The sequence below is a fragment of the Thamnophis sirtalis genome, unplaced genomic scaffold, assembly GCF_051295495.1.
Source record: "Thamnophis sirtalis isolate CommonGarterSnake01/CBP01778 unplaced genomic scaffold, rThaSir2_p1.2 scaffold_5, whole genome shotgun sequence".
In the NCBI taxonomy this organism is placed as follows: Eukaryota; Metazoa; Chordata; class Lepidosauria; order Squamata; family Natricidae; genus Thamnophis; species Thamnophis sirtalis.
The window spans coordinates 95784988-95799069 of record NW_028261385.1 but is presented as its reverse complement, the minus strand read 5'-3'; the positions used below and the strand labels follow the sequence as shown (position 1 = coordinate 95799069).

The following is a 14082-nucleotide window of genomic DNA, read 5'->3' as shown; positions in this document are numbered from 1 at the left end:
GTCCATTTTCTAGCAAGCATAGAAGGCATACAAGGTACCCTCTTATTCTAACTATATATGTCATTTTTATTGAGGTGGCACATTAAAAAAGTTGGTTTAAAAATCAGCAGGTATCTGCTTTTGCTGATGTTAACAAAATTTTAGCTTTCTAAAGAGCAAAATCTCATTGATTTTTTTTTCTTTCATGACAAACCAAACACACTAACAATTAACACTTTGCTTCCAAAGCAAGCAAATCAGACAAAAGAAAAAGAAATGCTCATTTTATCACCAGTAATGGAAAATGTTCAGCTGCCTAGGCCCAAACTTTACCAATTATTCAGAATCAGGTACTGGAACAAATTGAGGAAATGTACATAGGCAAGAGGGCAAAAGCTGCACTTGTTGCATATAATATTTCTTGATCTTAAATTATAACTTCCATTCAAATATAAAAACCCAAAGGGACCTTTCTCCTGAAGCACTCTTATAACCTATTACCATAAATATTCAGCAGAGAAGTCAGCTTTATCAGAAGTCTGATTTAAAAAAAAACACCTACCCAGTTTCTAGCCTTCAATTATCACTCAGGGCACACATTTGTTCCAATCCAGCCAAGGCAATTCATATGGAGAAGCAAACTGCCTAAGCAATCCCTGCTGATTGTTGAACCACGTGCACAATTCTTAACAATCTTGAGGTTCCAGTGTTGCACGGAGGACCTGACGTACGGATCAAAACTTCAGGCAGCCCGATTCTTTTTCTCCAATTTAACCCAACAAGATGCATTTAAAGGTATGTTTCACATCAACCCATATACTGCACGTTTCCATTCGTGGTTAACAATGCCAAGGAAGAAAAAAGAGCTATGATCCATTCCCAAATGTATGTGTATGGTGTGATACCAGAACAATATTTGACAATAGTTTATACGAGGCAAATATTCAGAATTTACCATATTTCTCCAAAAATAAGACAGGGTCTTATTTTCTTTTGACCCCCAAAATAAGCACTTGGCCTTATTTTGGGGGAGGTCTTATTATTTTTGAGGTGCAGGAGGTGGTGAGCGTGGTCACCTCATGGCTGCTGCTGTGTTGCAATATTTCTGGGGAGGACTTTTTTTCGGGGGAGAGCTTATATTATTATTATTATTATTATTATTATTATTATTATTATTATTATTATTAATTTATTTATAAAATTTATATGCCGCCCAATCCCGAAGGACTCTGGGCAGCTTACAAAAAAAAGAGAAAAAAAGAGAGAGAGAAAAAAAAAGAAAACAGTTTAAAATCACAACACCACATACATTCATTCTAATCGGGGCTTGACCTCAACAATTATTTTAGCGCATGCGTTCAAAAGCCTGGTTGGGCTTATTAGCCGAGGGGGTCTTATATTCAGGGAAACAGGGTATGTACTTAACTCTTCCATTTTATATTTTAAAAGCTGCACTGATGTAGTCTTCAACAATTATTGCAGAAACTGCTCTTTTCTTTCAATAAGTCAGGATTCAGGGATAATATTGGGCACTGGGATCTTCCAGTAATGACCTCATCAATGAATGTTATAGTGCATTCTTACTTATTTAAGGCAAACACTGGTAGGAAAACTCACAAAGTTATGGTTAGTGATGGGATTCAAAAATTTTTACTACCAGTTCTGTGGCTGTGGCTTGATGGGCGTGGCATGGCAGGGGAAGATTACTGCAAAATCCCCATTTCCTCCTGACCAGCTGGGACTTGGGGGGCAGAGAATAGATGGGGGAGGGGCCAGTCAGAGGTGGTATTAGGTTCTCCAAACTACTCAAAATTTCTGCCACCGGTTCTCCAGAACTGGTCAGAACCTGCTGAATACTTCCTCTGCCACAAAATGCAGAAGAATCTGACTTTTAACTCTTCTTCAGCAGGGAACTTGAGAATAGTTGCTTTAAGAGAAAATCCTTTGTAAGTTCCTTTATTCTAGAACTAGCAAATTAAATAGTTCCTTGAAACTATGGTTTCCACATCATCATGAAAAAAACATGAAATAGAAATGACAGGTAATCTAGTCAGTTTGACAGCAATCTCTTCTAGTTAGTTAGCAAAGGTAGAGTAGACACTGAATTCTGATAATAAGAAGTAAGAGTGAGCCTCACCTTCAGGAGTTCTCTTGGGAAATCTGTACCCTCATTCATTCCTTGAAGGTTGGCGATGAATTCTTGACAGGACATCTTTTTGCCAATGTTCTGTAATATACAGGACATAAGAGTTATGAATGCAAACCAATGGAAAAGAACATGGCATAGTTTTTAAAAGCCTTATATTAAAATATTCTACAAAATTTCTTTACTCCTGAATTAAAAACCCAACTGTGAACAGCAACAAACACAAGGATAGAAGCATTATTTTATAAATCCACACAAATCATCTAAAACAGGGGTCTCCAACCTCGACAACTTTAAGCCTGGAAGACTTCAACTCCCAGAATTCCCCAGCCAGCAAAGCAAAGCTGGCTGGGGAATTCTGGGAGTTGAAGTCCTCCAGGCTTAAAGTTGCCAAGACCCCTGATCTAAAATATGCAAATCAATACTTGAAGGGTAATGGGCAATAGCAATAGCAATAGCAGTTCGACTTATATACCGCTTCATAGGGCTTTCAGCCCTCTCAAAGCAGTTTACAGAGTCAGCATATTGCCCCCACAGTCTGGGTCCTCATTTTACCCACCTCGGAAGGATGGAAGGCTGAGTCAACCTTTGAGCCGGTGAGATTTGAACCGCCGAACTGCAGTTAGCAGTCAGCTGAAGTGGCCTGCAGTACTGCACTCTAACCACTGTGCCACCTCGGCTCTTACCAGGTAAGATCCTCAGAGAAAAAAATCCAAGTACAGATGTAAGTCCTCAACTTACATCTGTAAGGGAATCTGCCCATAACAGTCTTAAGTCGTGACAGACATAAAGCAGGTCGCCCACATGACATTTTTTTGCAGGAGTCATTAAGCGAATCAATTATTTACTATGGGCCAGTGTCAAGGTTTCAAATAGCATCCTCAAATAAATAACACTCCAAGGCTAGAAATGCCTCAAAGTTCCAATTTATTAAAAGAGCCATGTTGGCACATCTGGGAAAACCTGAATCTGAAAGCTTCCAGGTTTTCCCCACCCAGTTGAAAGTTCAAGTCTCTGCCCCAACACCCACAAATCTATCACATGGCCCAATTAGCCATTGCCATGAAGGAAGCTTCCTCCCATCCACATCCGTCCAGGTGCAGCGTCAAGGCGATCTTGACTTTCCAAGAAGGAATGTTATTGTGGCTACATATCTCCCATGCTCCATACAATCCCCCCTCCCAGTTTCCCACAATAGAATATATGTGGCAGGCTTGAGGTCCTATACAATGATGGCTTCCAAGCCTGACATCCGGTGTTGTTGAAAACCAGAAGTAAATGTCAAATTTGGGCCAAAATATCGCAAACGCAGTCACGTGACCTTGGGATGCTGCAAACAGAAATAAACAGGGGCCAGTTGCTTGAATGCTTGATATACAGTCACATGATCATGGAGGAGGGGGAGGACAGCCATTGGAACTTCAGAACTAAGTCCTAAGTAACCCTGGCTATGCCTGTTGTTGTAAGCAACCTGTCATAAGTCAAGGACTACCTGTAGTTGCTAAGAGTTTGGATAGCACATAATCAGTCAATCACATAGAGGAGAGAGGAAACAGTGAATAAACTCTCCAACAAGGATAAGGGCAATCCACACATTTGACTTTTCAGTCAAGATTCTCAATGTGTTTTAAGAAATCGGTTTGCATACCCAGAATATTAAGAGCGTTGCCACAGACTAAAAAGGAAATCATTTTTCCAAAGCAACAGACTGAAGTTGATAAACAGCACAGAAAGTTCTGGGTTTAAAAACATCTATCCACCCAAACCCAGAATTTCCCTTTTTTTTAAAAGAAGAGGAAGGGCAATACCCCAAAAGGATCATTTTTATTTTCCCCATTCCTGTCTTTAAAAACAGTGGAGATTAATTTCAGTAGCAATTAAGAGATACAGAGGAGAGGATGAATCATTCCTTTTCTAAGAATGAGCAGTCGTTCTTCCCTCGGTATAAACAGACCTATCTATTTTCCTCTTTCAGCAAGCCAATTCCAAATTCTGATTAAAGCAGAAACCAAGAAATCTGTCCAGATACATATGCCCATCATTCAAACCCTTGCTTTATTCATGTCAGAGGCACCTACAAATTATAGTCATATAACATTCAACACTGAGCAAATAAAAGAGATATAAAATGGGTCACTGAAATATAGCACGTGTAAAAAATATGTAGAATAAATAGGATTAAAACTAAATGACTTTTGGTTAGTATAGGGCAATGCCGGGAGCATTTTCTCTCACCAGCATGAGGTCTTCCTCCATACATGTTGAAGGATGTTGTATGCACTGTGGCATATGATTTAAATCCTGATCTCATATCATTAATATGGAAGCCTATTTCAGATTCTTTTTTTAAAAAAAATGTTTATAGGTAGTCCTCAGCTTGTTTGTTTGTTTGTTTGTTTGTTTGTTTGTTGGATTTATATGCTGCCCTTCTCCCAAAGGACTCAGGGCGGCGTACAACATTAAAAAAAAACACCACATATTACAAAAGTTAAAAAGGAAATTAAATAAAGTATCCGAGCTTACATCCAATTTTTCAGTAACTGTTCAAAGTTACAGTGGTGCTGAAAAAATGAAAACACAATCAATCTCCCAGATTTTGGCCATCAGAGCAATCTCCATACCAGTCTCACAGAAACTAGGTGCAGAATTTTTTTTTACATTATTATAAAGGTAAAGGTTCCCCTCACACATATGTGCTAGTCCAGTGGTTCTCAACCTTCCCAATGCCGCGACCCTTTAATACAGTTCCTCATATTGTGATGATCCCCAACTATAAAATTGGTGTCTCGGTTCCTAAGACCATTGAAAATACTTGTTTTCCAATAGACTTAGGTGACCCCAGTCAAAGGGTCGTTCGACCCCCAAAGGGCAGGTTGAGAACCACTGTGCTAGTTGTTCCCAACTCTAGGGGGCGGTGCTCATCTCCGTTTCAAAGCCGAAGAGCCAATGCTGTCCAAAGACGTCTCAATGGTCATGAGGCCAGCATGGCTAAATGCCGAAGGTGCACGGAACACTGTTACCTTCCCACCAAAGGTGGTCCCTATTTTTCTATTTGCATTTTTACATGCTTTCAAACTGCTAGGTTGGCAGAAGCTGGGACAAGTAACGGGAGCTCACCCAGTTACACAGTGCTAGGGATTCGAACCATCGAACTGCCGACCTTTCTGATCGACAAGCTCAGCGTTTTAGCCACTGATTCACCACGTCCTCAATTGTCACTTTGAATGTACTACTAATCGGCCTACTTTAAAATGAAATTCCGTTGCATACAACTCTCCAAAGGTCACGACCTCCAATATACACTACATTAACATGACAAGATAGATGGATAGACAGACAGACAGAAAGACAGATACTGTAAGCAAACACAAAATTATGCATATACCCACATGTATTATATAACACAGAGAAACAACACACTCTAGTTCAGATGTATAGATGTACATGGCGAGAAAATGAATCTTGCGAGTTTACCAGACGGATGGCATAGGGAACAAAGCTGTTACAGAATCTGGAAATCCTGCTAGAAACACTTCGATACTGCAGTATCCTGTAGTCCTATGATCACAATTTGTGATTCTTTTTCTCAGTTTACTATCGCAGCAGACTGGACCTAACAACTGCAGATTCACTTTATCAACTACAGTGATCTGCTTAAACACCATGATAAAAATGGTCGCAAAATTGGATCCGGCATGATTTATGACCGCAACAACTTACAATGAATATTCCGGCCCCAATTTCAATCATAAGTTTAATGCTGACCCAAAATGGAACTTGGTAAGAATTTTTACTCACAAATCAATCTATCCACCAAGCTTCTTTTTTTCTAGTGAAAAAAGAAGACTGCTCATTAGCCTATAGAATGATCGCACACCAATCCAGAACTAATAGAGGGTAAACCATGCAGGGGGAACATCAGGAGGGTAAATAAAACCCCATCCAATTCATCTTAGTAGCTGCGGTAGTGCAGTAGTTGGAGCACAATACAGCAGGCTACTTCTGCTGACTGCTGGCTACCTGCAATTTGGCAGATCGAATCTCACCAGGCTTAAGGTTGACTCAGCCTTCCATGCGCCCTAGTTGGGTAAAATGAGGACCCAGATTTGGGGGGCAATATGCTGACTCTGTAAACCACTTAGTGAAGACTGTAAAGCACTATGAAGTGGTATGTAAGTCTAAGTGCTATTGCTATTGCTGTAGTAAATTTCAAACCTTGTCCAAGAGGGATACCACCAAAAGGGAAAAGGGATTTTCTTTTTAAAGACTACGTAAGAACTTGCAGTTTCAAGAGAGCAGTTATGAAACTGTGAAACCATATTGGACTGCAGCTGGTACATCTCAGTTCTTTCCCATTTAGCATCACTCCACTGGTTTGTAAAAATAGGGAAACTGGTTCACCAAAGCACGCAAGGCATCATAATACAAGGAATGCTGAAATTATACGGACTACAGAAAACTGATAATGGTCAACAGCTCTTGAGTGCCGTTTCCAACTGTGAATCCATACAGATTGTGCTCTGCAAAATTGAGATCTTGCACAAGCAACCTGAGAAGGAAAGTGTGAATAGGAAATTACAACAATCAATATTGTAAAGTGCTTGTAGGCCCTGGTATTCAGCGATTACTACTGAAGCATAGGATTGACAAGACAGTTGTGCTAAGAGCACCTGTTATTATGACATTGGTTATATGTAATAATTCAAGGGGTAGATCAATATGCAATCTTCAATTAAGTTGTTTAGGACAAAATTCAGTTTTAAAAGGCCTTTAAAATTGGAAGACAGACACAAATGAAACTATAAATGTGACTGTATTCACCCCCCCCCCCCCAAAATGAATCTTCAATTTGCTGAAAAAAAATGTATGGAGGGAATGTTTCTTCATTTGGATTTTATCTGAGTTTTCTGAATGGTCCTGAATGTCCCGACAGAAATGCAGTTTTCTTAAAACACTGTTTTAAAATAACGGACAACAGATGCTTTTGAAAGTTATTTTCAAAAACCGTTAGAAGATGGGGAGGGATAAGCATCTGAAAGGTATCAAGAAAAATCATAATAGGACTTTGGAACATCTGAGTAGCAATGCAAATTTGTTTCTATAAATTTCTCACAGCTTTTCCAGGGTATAGCTAAAAGCACTTTATACAACTAATTTTAACAGAACATTAAGCAAGCTAGGAGAAAAACATGACCATTTGTTTATTGGACACAAATAGATCTACAATATTTTCATCAAATCTCTGAAAAATTGCCATCTATATATAGTGTCTCTTGATGTCTATGATAGTCCTGCATTTGGAATCTGAAGAAAGACTGGCTAATAAGAATGAAGCATATTCATCTATTAAACATATTTATATAGCTACCCATGTAATAAAAGGAGCGACAAAACCTAAGTATACAGTGTCCAAAATATAAACACAATACCATAGAAAGGGATGTCTAACCTTGGCAACTTTAAGACTTGTGGACTTCTTCCAGAATTCTGGGAATTGAAGTTCACATGTCTTAAAATTGCCAAGATTGAATAGCCCTGCCATAGAACAAAATAAACTATGTTGAGATCTTCATAAAAAAAATACATCCCTCCACCAACCATTCTATATCAGCTCTGTCAACATCTTGGCTCCAGGGCTTGGGATACAAGCCAATTCTTTACCAATCGTAGAATATAAAATGAAAGCAAATCTTCCTACCAATACTTAGAGCCGAGGTGGCGCAGTGGTTAGGGTGCAGTACTGCAGGCCACTTCAGCTGACTGTTATCTGCTGTTCAGCGGTTCAAATCTCACCGGCTCAAGGTTGACTCAGCCTTCCATCCTTCCGAGGTGGGTGAAATGAGGACCCGGACTGTGGGGGTGATATGCTGACTCTGTAAACTGCTTAGAGAGGGCTGAAAGCCCTATGAAGCGGTATATAAGTCTAACTGCTATTGCTATTGCTATTGCTACTTAGGATGTCACCTAGTTTGAGTAATGAAACATCTGCAAGAAAACAACCAAGCTCAGAAAGCACCAAAGACCCCTCATATCAATTTTCCTGAAGACCAGTCACCATGACAGAAAAGGTGTGATTTTGAAGTTCCACCAGTGATACTGCTTCAGCGAGGGAGCACACAGCATGCCCACCCTGCCAGATTTAGTAGGACAGGTGGAAACCATTGGGGATAGATAGTCCTACAGTTAACCTGACCTCATGCAATATATGATTTTAACACCACAGTGGTATGAACTATACTGCACTCAGAAGACTACTGAGAGCCAGTGCAGCTCACTCTGCACTAGCAGGGGTGGGCTGCTGGGGGTTTGCAGGGGTTCGGGAGAACCTTTAGCTAAGATTCTGTGCAGTTCAGAGAACCCCCAAATCCCACTCCTGGCTGGCCCCGCCAACCCCGCCCCACACAGGAGTCCCAATGTGGCCCATTTTGGATGCAGGTAAGTGCAGGGTGTTCCCAGAGGCTCGGGGGGGGGGCGAACAACAGGCCTACTGGAAGTTCGGGAAGGCCACAAACACCATGGCCACGCCCACCCAGCAATCGGGCAGGCAACCCCTTGCTAAAAATTTTGAAGGCCACCCCTGTTAGAGGAGCATATTAAAGTGCAGCCATCACCAACTGTGTTGCTGCATTTTGAACCAGTTTCAGTTTCTGAATGCTTGTTAAGGGCAGCCTCCTATAGACATAAACACCTGCTAGGCATGTAGATTCAGCTCAACCAGAAGGTGACTAAGACAAAAGCAACCATGAGCAGTGCCTCCTGATCTAGGAAAGGCCACAACTGGTACAAAAGATGTAGTTGTGCAAAGGCCTTCCTGGCCATGGCTGCCACTTGCCCTTTGAGCAGGACCTAAGAGTCCAAGGGACTCCTCAGACTGCATACCAATTCTGAGTGTGTGCCATTAAACCAGAATTAAAGATACCACATCACCAGATACTAAGGATATTAAAATCAACAGCCACCCCAGTCTTAGTGGGGTTGAACTGAAGTTGATTCTTCCTCATCCAGACTCACATAGTGTTTAGGTGTTGGGAATCTACCTTAACAGTTTGAGCAGCCCATGGTAGAAATGTCCCTTTATAATCACCATAGTTATGATATTTAATTCCATGCCAATTCATTCTCACTCATTGGTTTCATGTAGATATTAAAAAGGAGCATGGAGAGAGTCACGTCCTCTGGCACTCCATGTTCCCCCTCTTACCAAACAGCTGGAACCAGCCTGGGAGGTAGGATGGTGCCTCCCAACTCAATCCCTTGCCAGTTCAGGTTACCTGATTAGCAATATCAATAGCCCCTGGGAGATCAAGTAGGGCCTGGATGAATATACTGCCTCCATCCCTTCCAGGACCTGCCAGAGGTCATTCACAAGTATGAACAGGAGCTGCAAGTTGCTGACCACATCACAAACCAAATTAAGGACATCAGGTAATCAAGGAGACCCAATACCAAAGCTTTTGCTGTGCAATTTTCTGGAGTTTCTAAAATCCATTTTAGGTTTAGGTTTAGGTTTATTAGATTTATATGTCGCCCTTCTCCCAAGGACTCAGGGCGGCATTCAACATTAAAAGAAACACATAATACAAAAGTTAAAAAAAAATTAAATAGAATATCCCAAACCCAATTAAAATTGACAATGACTTTTTTTTAAAAAAATTGAATTAAAATTAACAGTGATCAATAATTTATTTTGTTTTGTTCGGGCCAGGCTGGCTTGCTGGAAAAGCCAACTTTTTAGGGCGTGTCGGAAGGACCGGAAGTTGGGGATTATACGAAGCTCCAGGGGCAGTTCATTCCAGAGGGAAGGCGCTCCCACAGAAAAGGTCTCCCCCTGGGGGTCACTAGCCGACACTGTCTGGCCGATGGCACCCTGAGGAGGCCAACTCTGTGGGATCGCACTGGACGATGGGAGGTTACTGGTGGCAGTAGGTGGTCTCGCATTTTGTGGAGGAACATTCAGATGTTTCCCTGCCTTTGCCAAATGGTTTTGTTCCATCTTTGCTAAGTGCACTTTTTACAGGCTATTAGGCTTTGTAACTTCTTTCCCTCTTATTCGGTGCATTCCGAACTACAAATGCTTGCCTTTTTTACAATCCTCTTGTAAAAGGTTACTTTCTGCCTTTGAATAGATGACTTCACAACTCTTTGAAGCTGTTAAAAAACAAGCCTGCAGTGTCTGGGCCCACTGAGCACAGAAACTTCAGATACGCATCAGAAGACCATCCCGTAGTTTGAGGAGCGGTGCTAAGTTTGCACAATACTCACATGGCCGTGAAGATCAGTGTTAAGCAGCATCATTGCACATGTGAGGCAATGGACTCCATCTGTAGGATTAAAAACACCCAAAGCATGACATATAGAAAGCCACACAGGAAAGAAGAAAATCACACGTCCCACTTTTCCCATCTGTTTATAAACGAATGATGCCAATTAAGATGGACCCGACACCCCCCCCCCCGCAGCCTAATTAACACTCTCCAAAGCAGTTTCCTTATAAGGAAATATATGACAATAATCAAGAAAGAGATATCTCATGAAATAAAATCACTGGTAGAGAGAGGAGACCAGCCTGATTTTGTTTGTCACTGGAGAGCCACCATAAGCCACGTTTTGGAGATCCACCACATAGGTGTTTATGTCTAGCAGTAGCTCAACTGCAGAATCTGATCTTGATTTTGTTTTAGGTAAAGGTTCCCCTCACACATATGTGCTAGTCATTTGTGACTCTAGGGGGCGATGCTCATCTCCATTTCAAAGCTGAAGAGCCAGCGCTGTCCAAAGACGTCTCTGTGGTCAAGTGGCCAGCATGACTAAATGCCAAAGGCACAAAGAACACTGTTACCTTCCCACCAAAGTAGTCCCTATTTTTCTACTTGCATTTTTTACACGTTTTCGAACTGCTAGGTTGGCAGAAGCTGGGACAAGTAACAGGAACTCACTCAGTTACGTGGCACTAGGGATTCGAACCGCCAAACTGCTGACTTTTCTGATCGACAAGCTTAGCATATTAGTCACTGAGCCACCACATCCTTCTGTTTTACTTTTTGCAATTGGGCCTGCAATCCAGTTAAACCAGCAGATTTAGCCAGGCTCCATCTAATTGAAACCAGCTAAAGTTGAATTTAGTTCCAAAGCTTTCATTAAAATGGCAAAAGCAGCATCTTGCCATTGTGGCACAATGTCATGAGGCATGCAGAAAATGTGCAGAATTTGCACCACACAGCATAATACTGCTTTTGTCATATCGGACCCTTTGAGGCAGCCTCCGTATTAGACACTTCTGTCGGGAACCTGTCTCAGAACCTCTTCCTTGTTCTCCTTTGCTGTTTCCACAAAGCATATTGTGTCCATGAAGCTACAAGCTTGAGTCCGCTTTATATGCATGTACCTGATTACTAATCTTTCATGATCTCTGCTTTTATCCATCGAGATTCTCAGTCATCCAGCCATGCTTGTCCCAAAAGTGCTTTTTCAAAAGGCAACTGGATTTCTTTGTTTTTCCCTGAAGACATTTTGCTTCTCATTCAAGAAGCTTCTTCAGTCAGAACTCAGTCACAACTGCAGAAGCTTCTTAGATGAGAAGCTAAATATCTTCAAGGAAAAACAAAAAGTCCAGTTGCCTTTTGGGGTGGCCTCTATTTTTCCTCTTATCTCAATAAGCCTTCTACAAAGTCAATTTCAAATTATAAAATGCTCAGAGCAATGTACAATATGCATGTGTGTCCATACATATTTGTTTTAAATAAAGCAGAAGAAAAAAGAAAACAAGATTTGTTTTGCTGAATTGATTCAGTGTTGCCTCCAAAGTGTTTGCGTAGATTCCAGGGGTGAAATTCAGCAAGTTCTGACAGGTTCTGGAGAACCAGTAGTGGAAATTTTGAGTAGTTTGGAGAACAGGAAAATACCACCTCTGGCTGGCCCCAGAGTGGGGTGAAAATGGGGATTTTGCAGTATCCTCCCCTGCCACGCCCACCAGGCCATTCCCCCAGAACCGGTAGTAAAAAAAAATGAATTTCACCACTGGTAGATTTGTATAATTAAAGCTATACAAAGAGGAAAACCTCACAAGCCGATCATAATAGTGATTCCCACCCATCATGCTTGCCTCCTTAATTGGGCAATAAATGATAAGACAGCCTCAGTGAAAGATATTCTTTATGCAAATACCAGAAAAGGATTCTAATGGTTGAGCAACAAACTCCATGAATACTCAATTCCAAAAACAAATGATGGCCATGAATATTTTATAACTGACTGGACTGCATTTTCACCTAGCTAGTTTGGGTTTATTGACATCCTGGATTGGAGATGGTTTGCTTTGGGTTTGTGGGATGGTCAACTGTGATTATAACATTAAAATAGCCATCATGAAGTCTGCCTGAGTAAAAGTGACAATAAGACAAGCGTTATCTTAAAACCGTGAAAGGATGGTTACCTTGTGTGGAGATAGCACTGGGGTTGCATTGGTGGTATCTGCTGGAGAAATGAATTAGAACTCTCTCTCTTTCCTGAGTTTCTCCGATGAGGGAAAAGGCTTTAAAAAATGTCCTAAAAAGAAATTTAAAGTTGGAGGGAAAATGTCAAATATTCCTATGCTAAGGTTATAAATTAAAGATATCTTTTTCAGAATTTAAGATAGCTTGAATGAAGTATGTATCCCACGTGGGTACTGTTGCAGTTATCACTGTGTGTTACAATAAAAACCACTGTATTGTATAACTACCGATGCTATCAACACAAGCACAGTTGCCTTCAGTATCAAAGACCGTACGGAACAGCTCAGTTTTTACTGTTTTGTAAAATTATGTTAAAGTCTGTGCTGATCTAAATTTAAGAGGGGGGGCAGTCATACTATACTGCATTTTTATAAGCATACTATAAATAAAAAGTATAATTGTTATTACGACTGCTTAGTTACTGCTACTACTTAGCTACTAATCTTACTTGAAAAGAAAGCTGAGGTGTATATTTTAAGACTTAAAAATCTACTGCCTATCTATAAAAAAGATGCTAATTTAGGCTAGCAAATACTTGCTAGAAATATCTGTAGGTATAGCAAACATATAGCAACCTTTGCTGTAATTCCTCGGACTAAGGAACTGTGAGAAAACAAGGAGGAAAGGGAGAGGTAGGATTAGCTATTTTCTTAAACATGTTTACATGAAATCTCTGTTGATGATTCCTTAGGTGCTGGGCTTACTTTAAATGTGTCTTCCAGCAGAGAGCGTGCATCCTGCAAAAAAAACACGACTTCAAGTCTATCAACCTACAGCAGTTGTGCTTTTTTTTAAAAAAAAATGATACAGCTATCATCACTTTTCAGCTTTCTCATCTAACTTCCTTATATTTCTTTCATAGCCCTGCTGTTGTTTCTTGTTCCTTCTCCTTCCACAACGTCATACAACTGCACAATAAACTGTTTCTTTACAAAACCTTTTAAAATAAATAAACAAATTTCTTTTGATGAAGCCCGTGCCGTGCATTTCCAGCCCTGTCCAAAGAAAAAACCCCACCAACTAAAACAAATTGCACAGAAGGTCCATCCTAATTTGTGGCTATTTTAAAGCGGGCACATGCAGAGGCAGGAGCACATATGACCAAATCCTACTCCAATTCAGCTTTCCAAGGCCCATGTCACATTCATTTCTCTCTGGATGTAACAAGAGAAAATAGAGCTTTGTAGTAAAACAGGTGCATTGTATATTGAAGGCCTCTCCTATAATTTTTGGAATCTCCAGTTGGAATGACCTAGTAACAGGAGATGAGAAATATTTCTGCCTGGACAGTTGCAAGCAGTTAAAATAAATAATCCAGAAAATGGATGGAGGAGAAGAAGAAACATATCTCTTTATAGTCTAGAATTCAGTCTGAATTAAAGCAATACTAAAAAAAATCATAGATCACTTGATTGCAGACTTTTAATGGGATACAGGTATTGAATTATCCATAGAATCTTTCAT

At 40.5% G+C, this 14082-nt stretch overlaps 1 protein-coding gene across 3 annotated transcripts in view; it reads right to left on the bottom strand.

Annotated features, from left to right (window-relative positions):
• The window catches only part of PSD3 (pleckstrin and Sec7 domain containing 3), a 206040-nt gene that overhangs the window by 106076 nt on the left and 85882 nt on the right, over positions 1 to 14082 (bottom strand). For all 3 annotated transcript variants that reach the window (XM_014055021.2, XM_014055022.2, XM_087716231.1), the window contains 3 exons: positions 12558 to 12670; positions 10388 to 10446; positions 2117 to 2206 (listed from right to left, as the gene is read on the bottom strand). In XM_014055021.2, coding sequence (XP_013910496.2) covers positions 2117 to 2206; positions 10388 to 10446; positions 12558 to 12670 — 262 coding nt within the window. The remainder of the gene's footprint in view (positions 1 to 2116; positions 2207 to 10387; positions 10447 to 12557; positions 12671 to 14082) is intronic.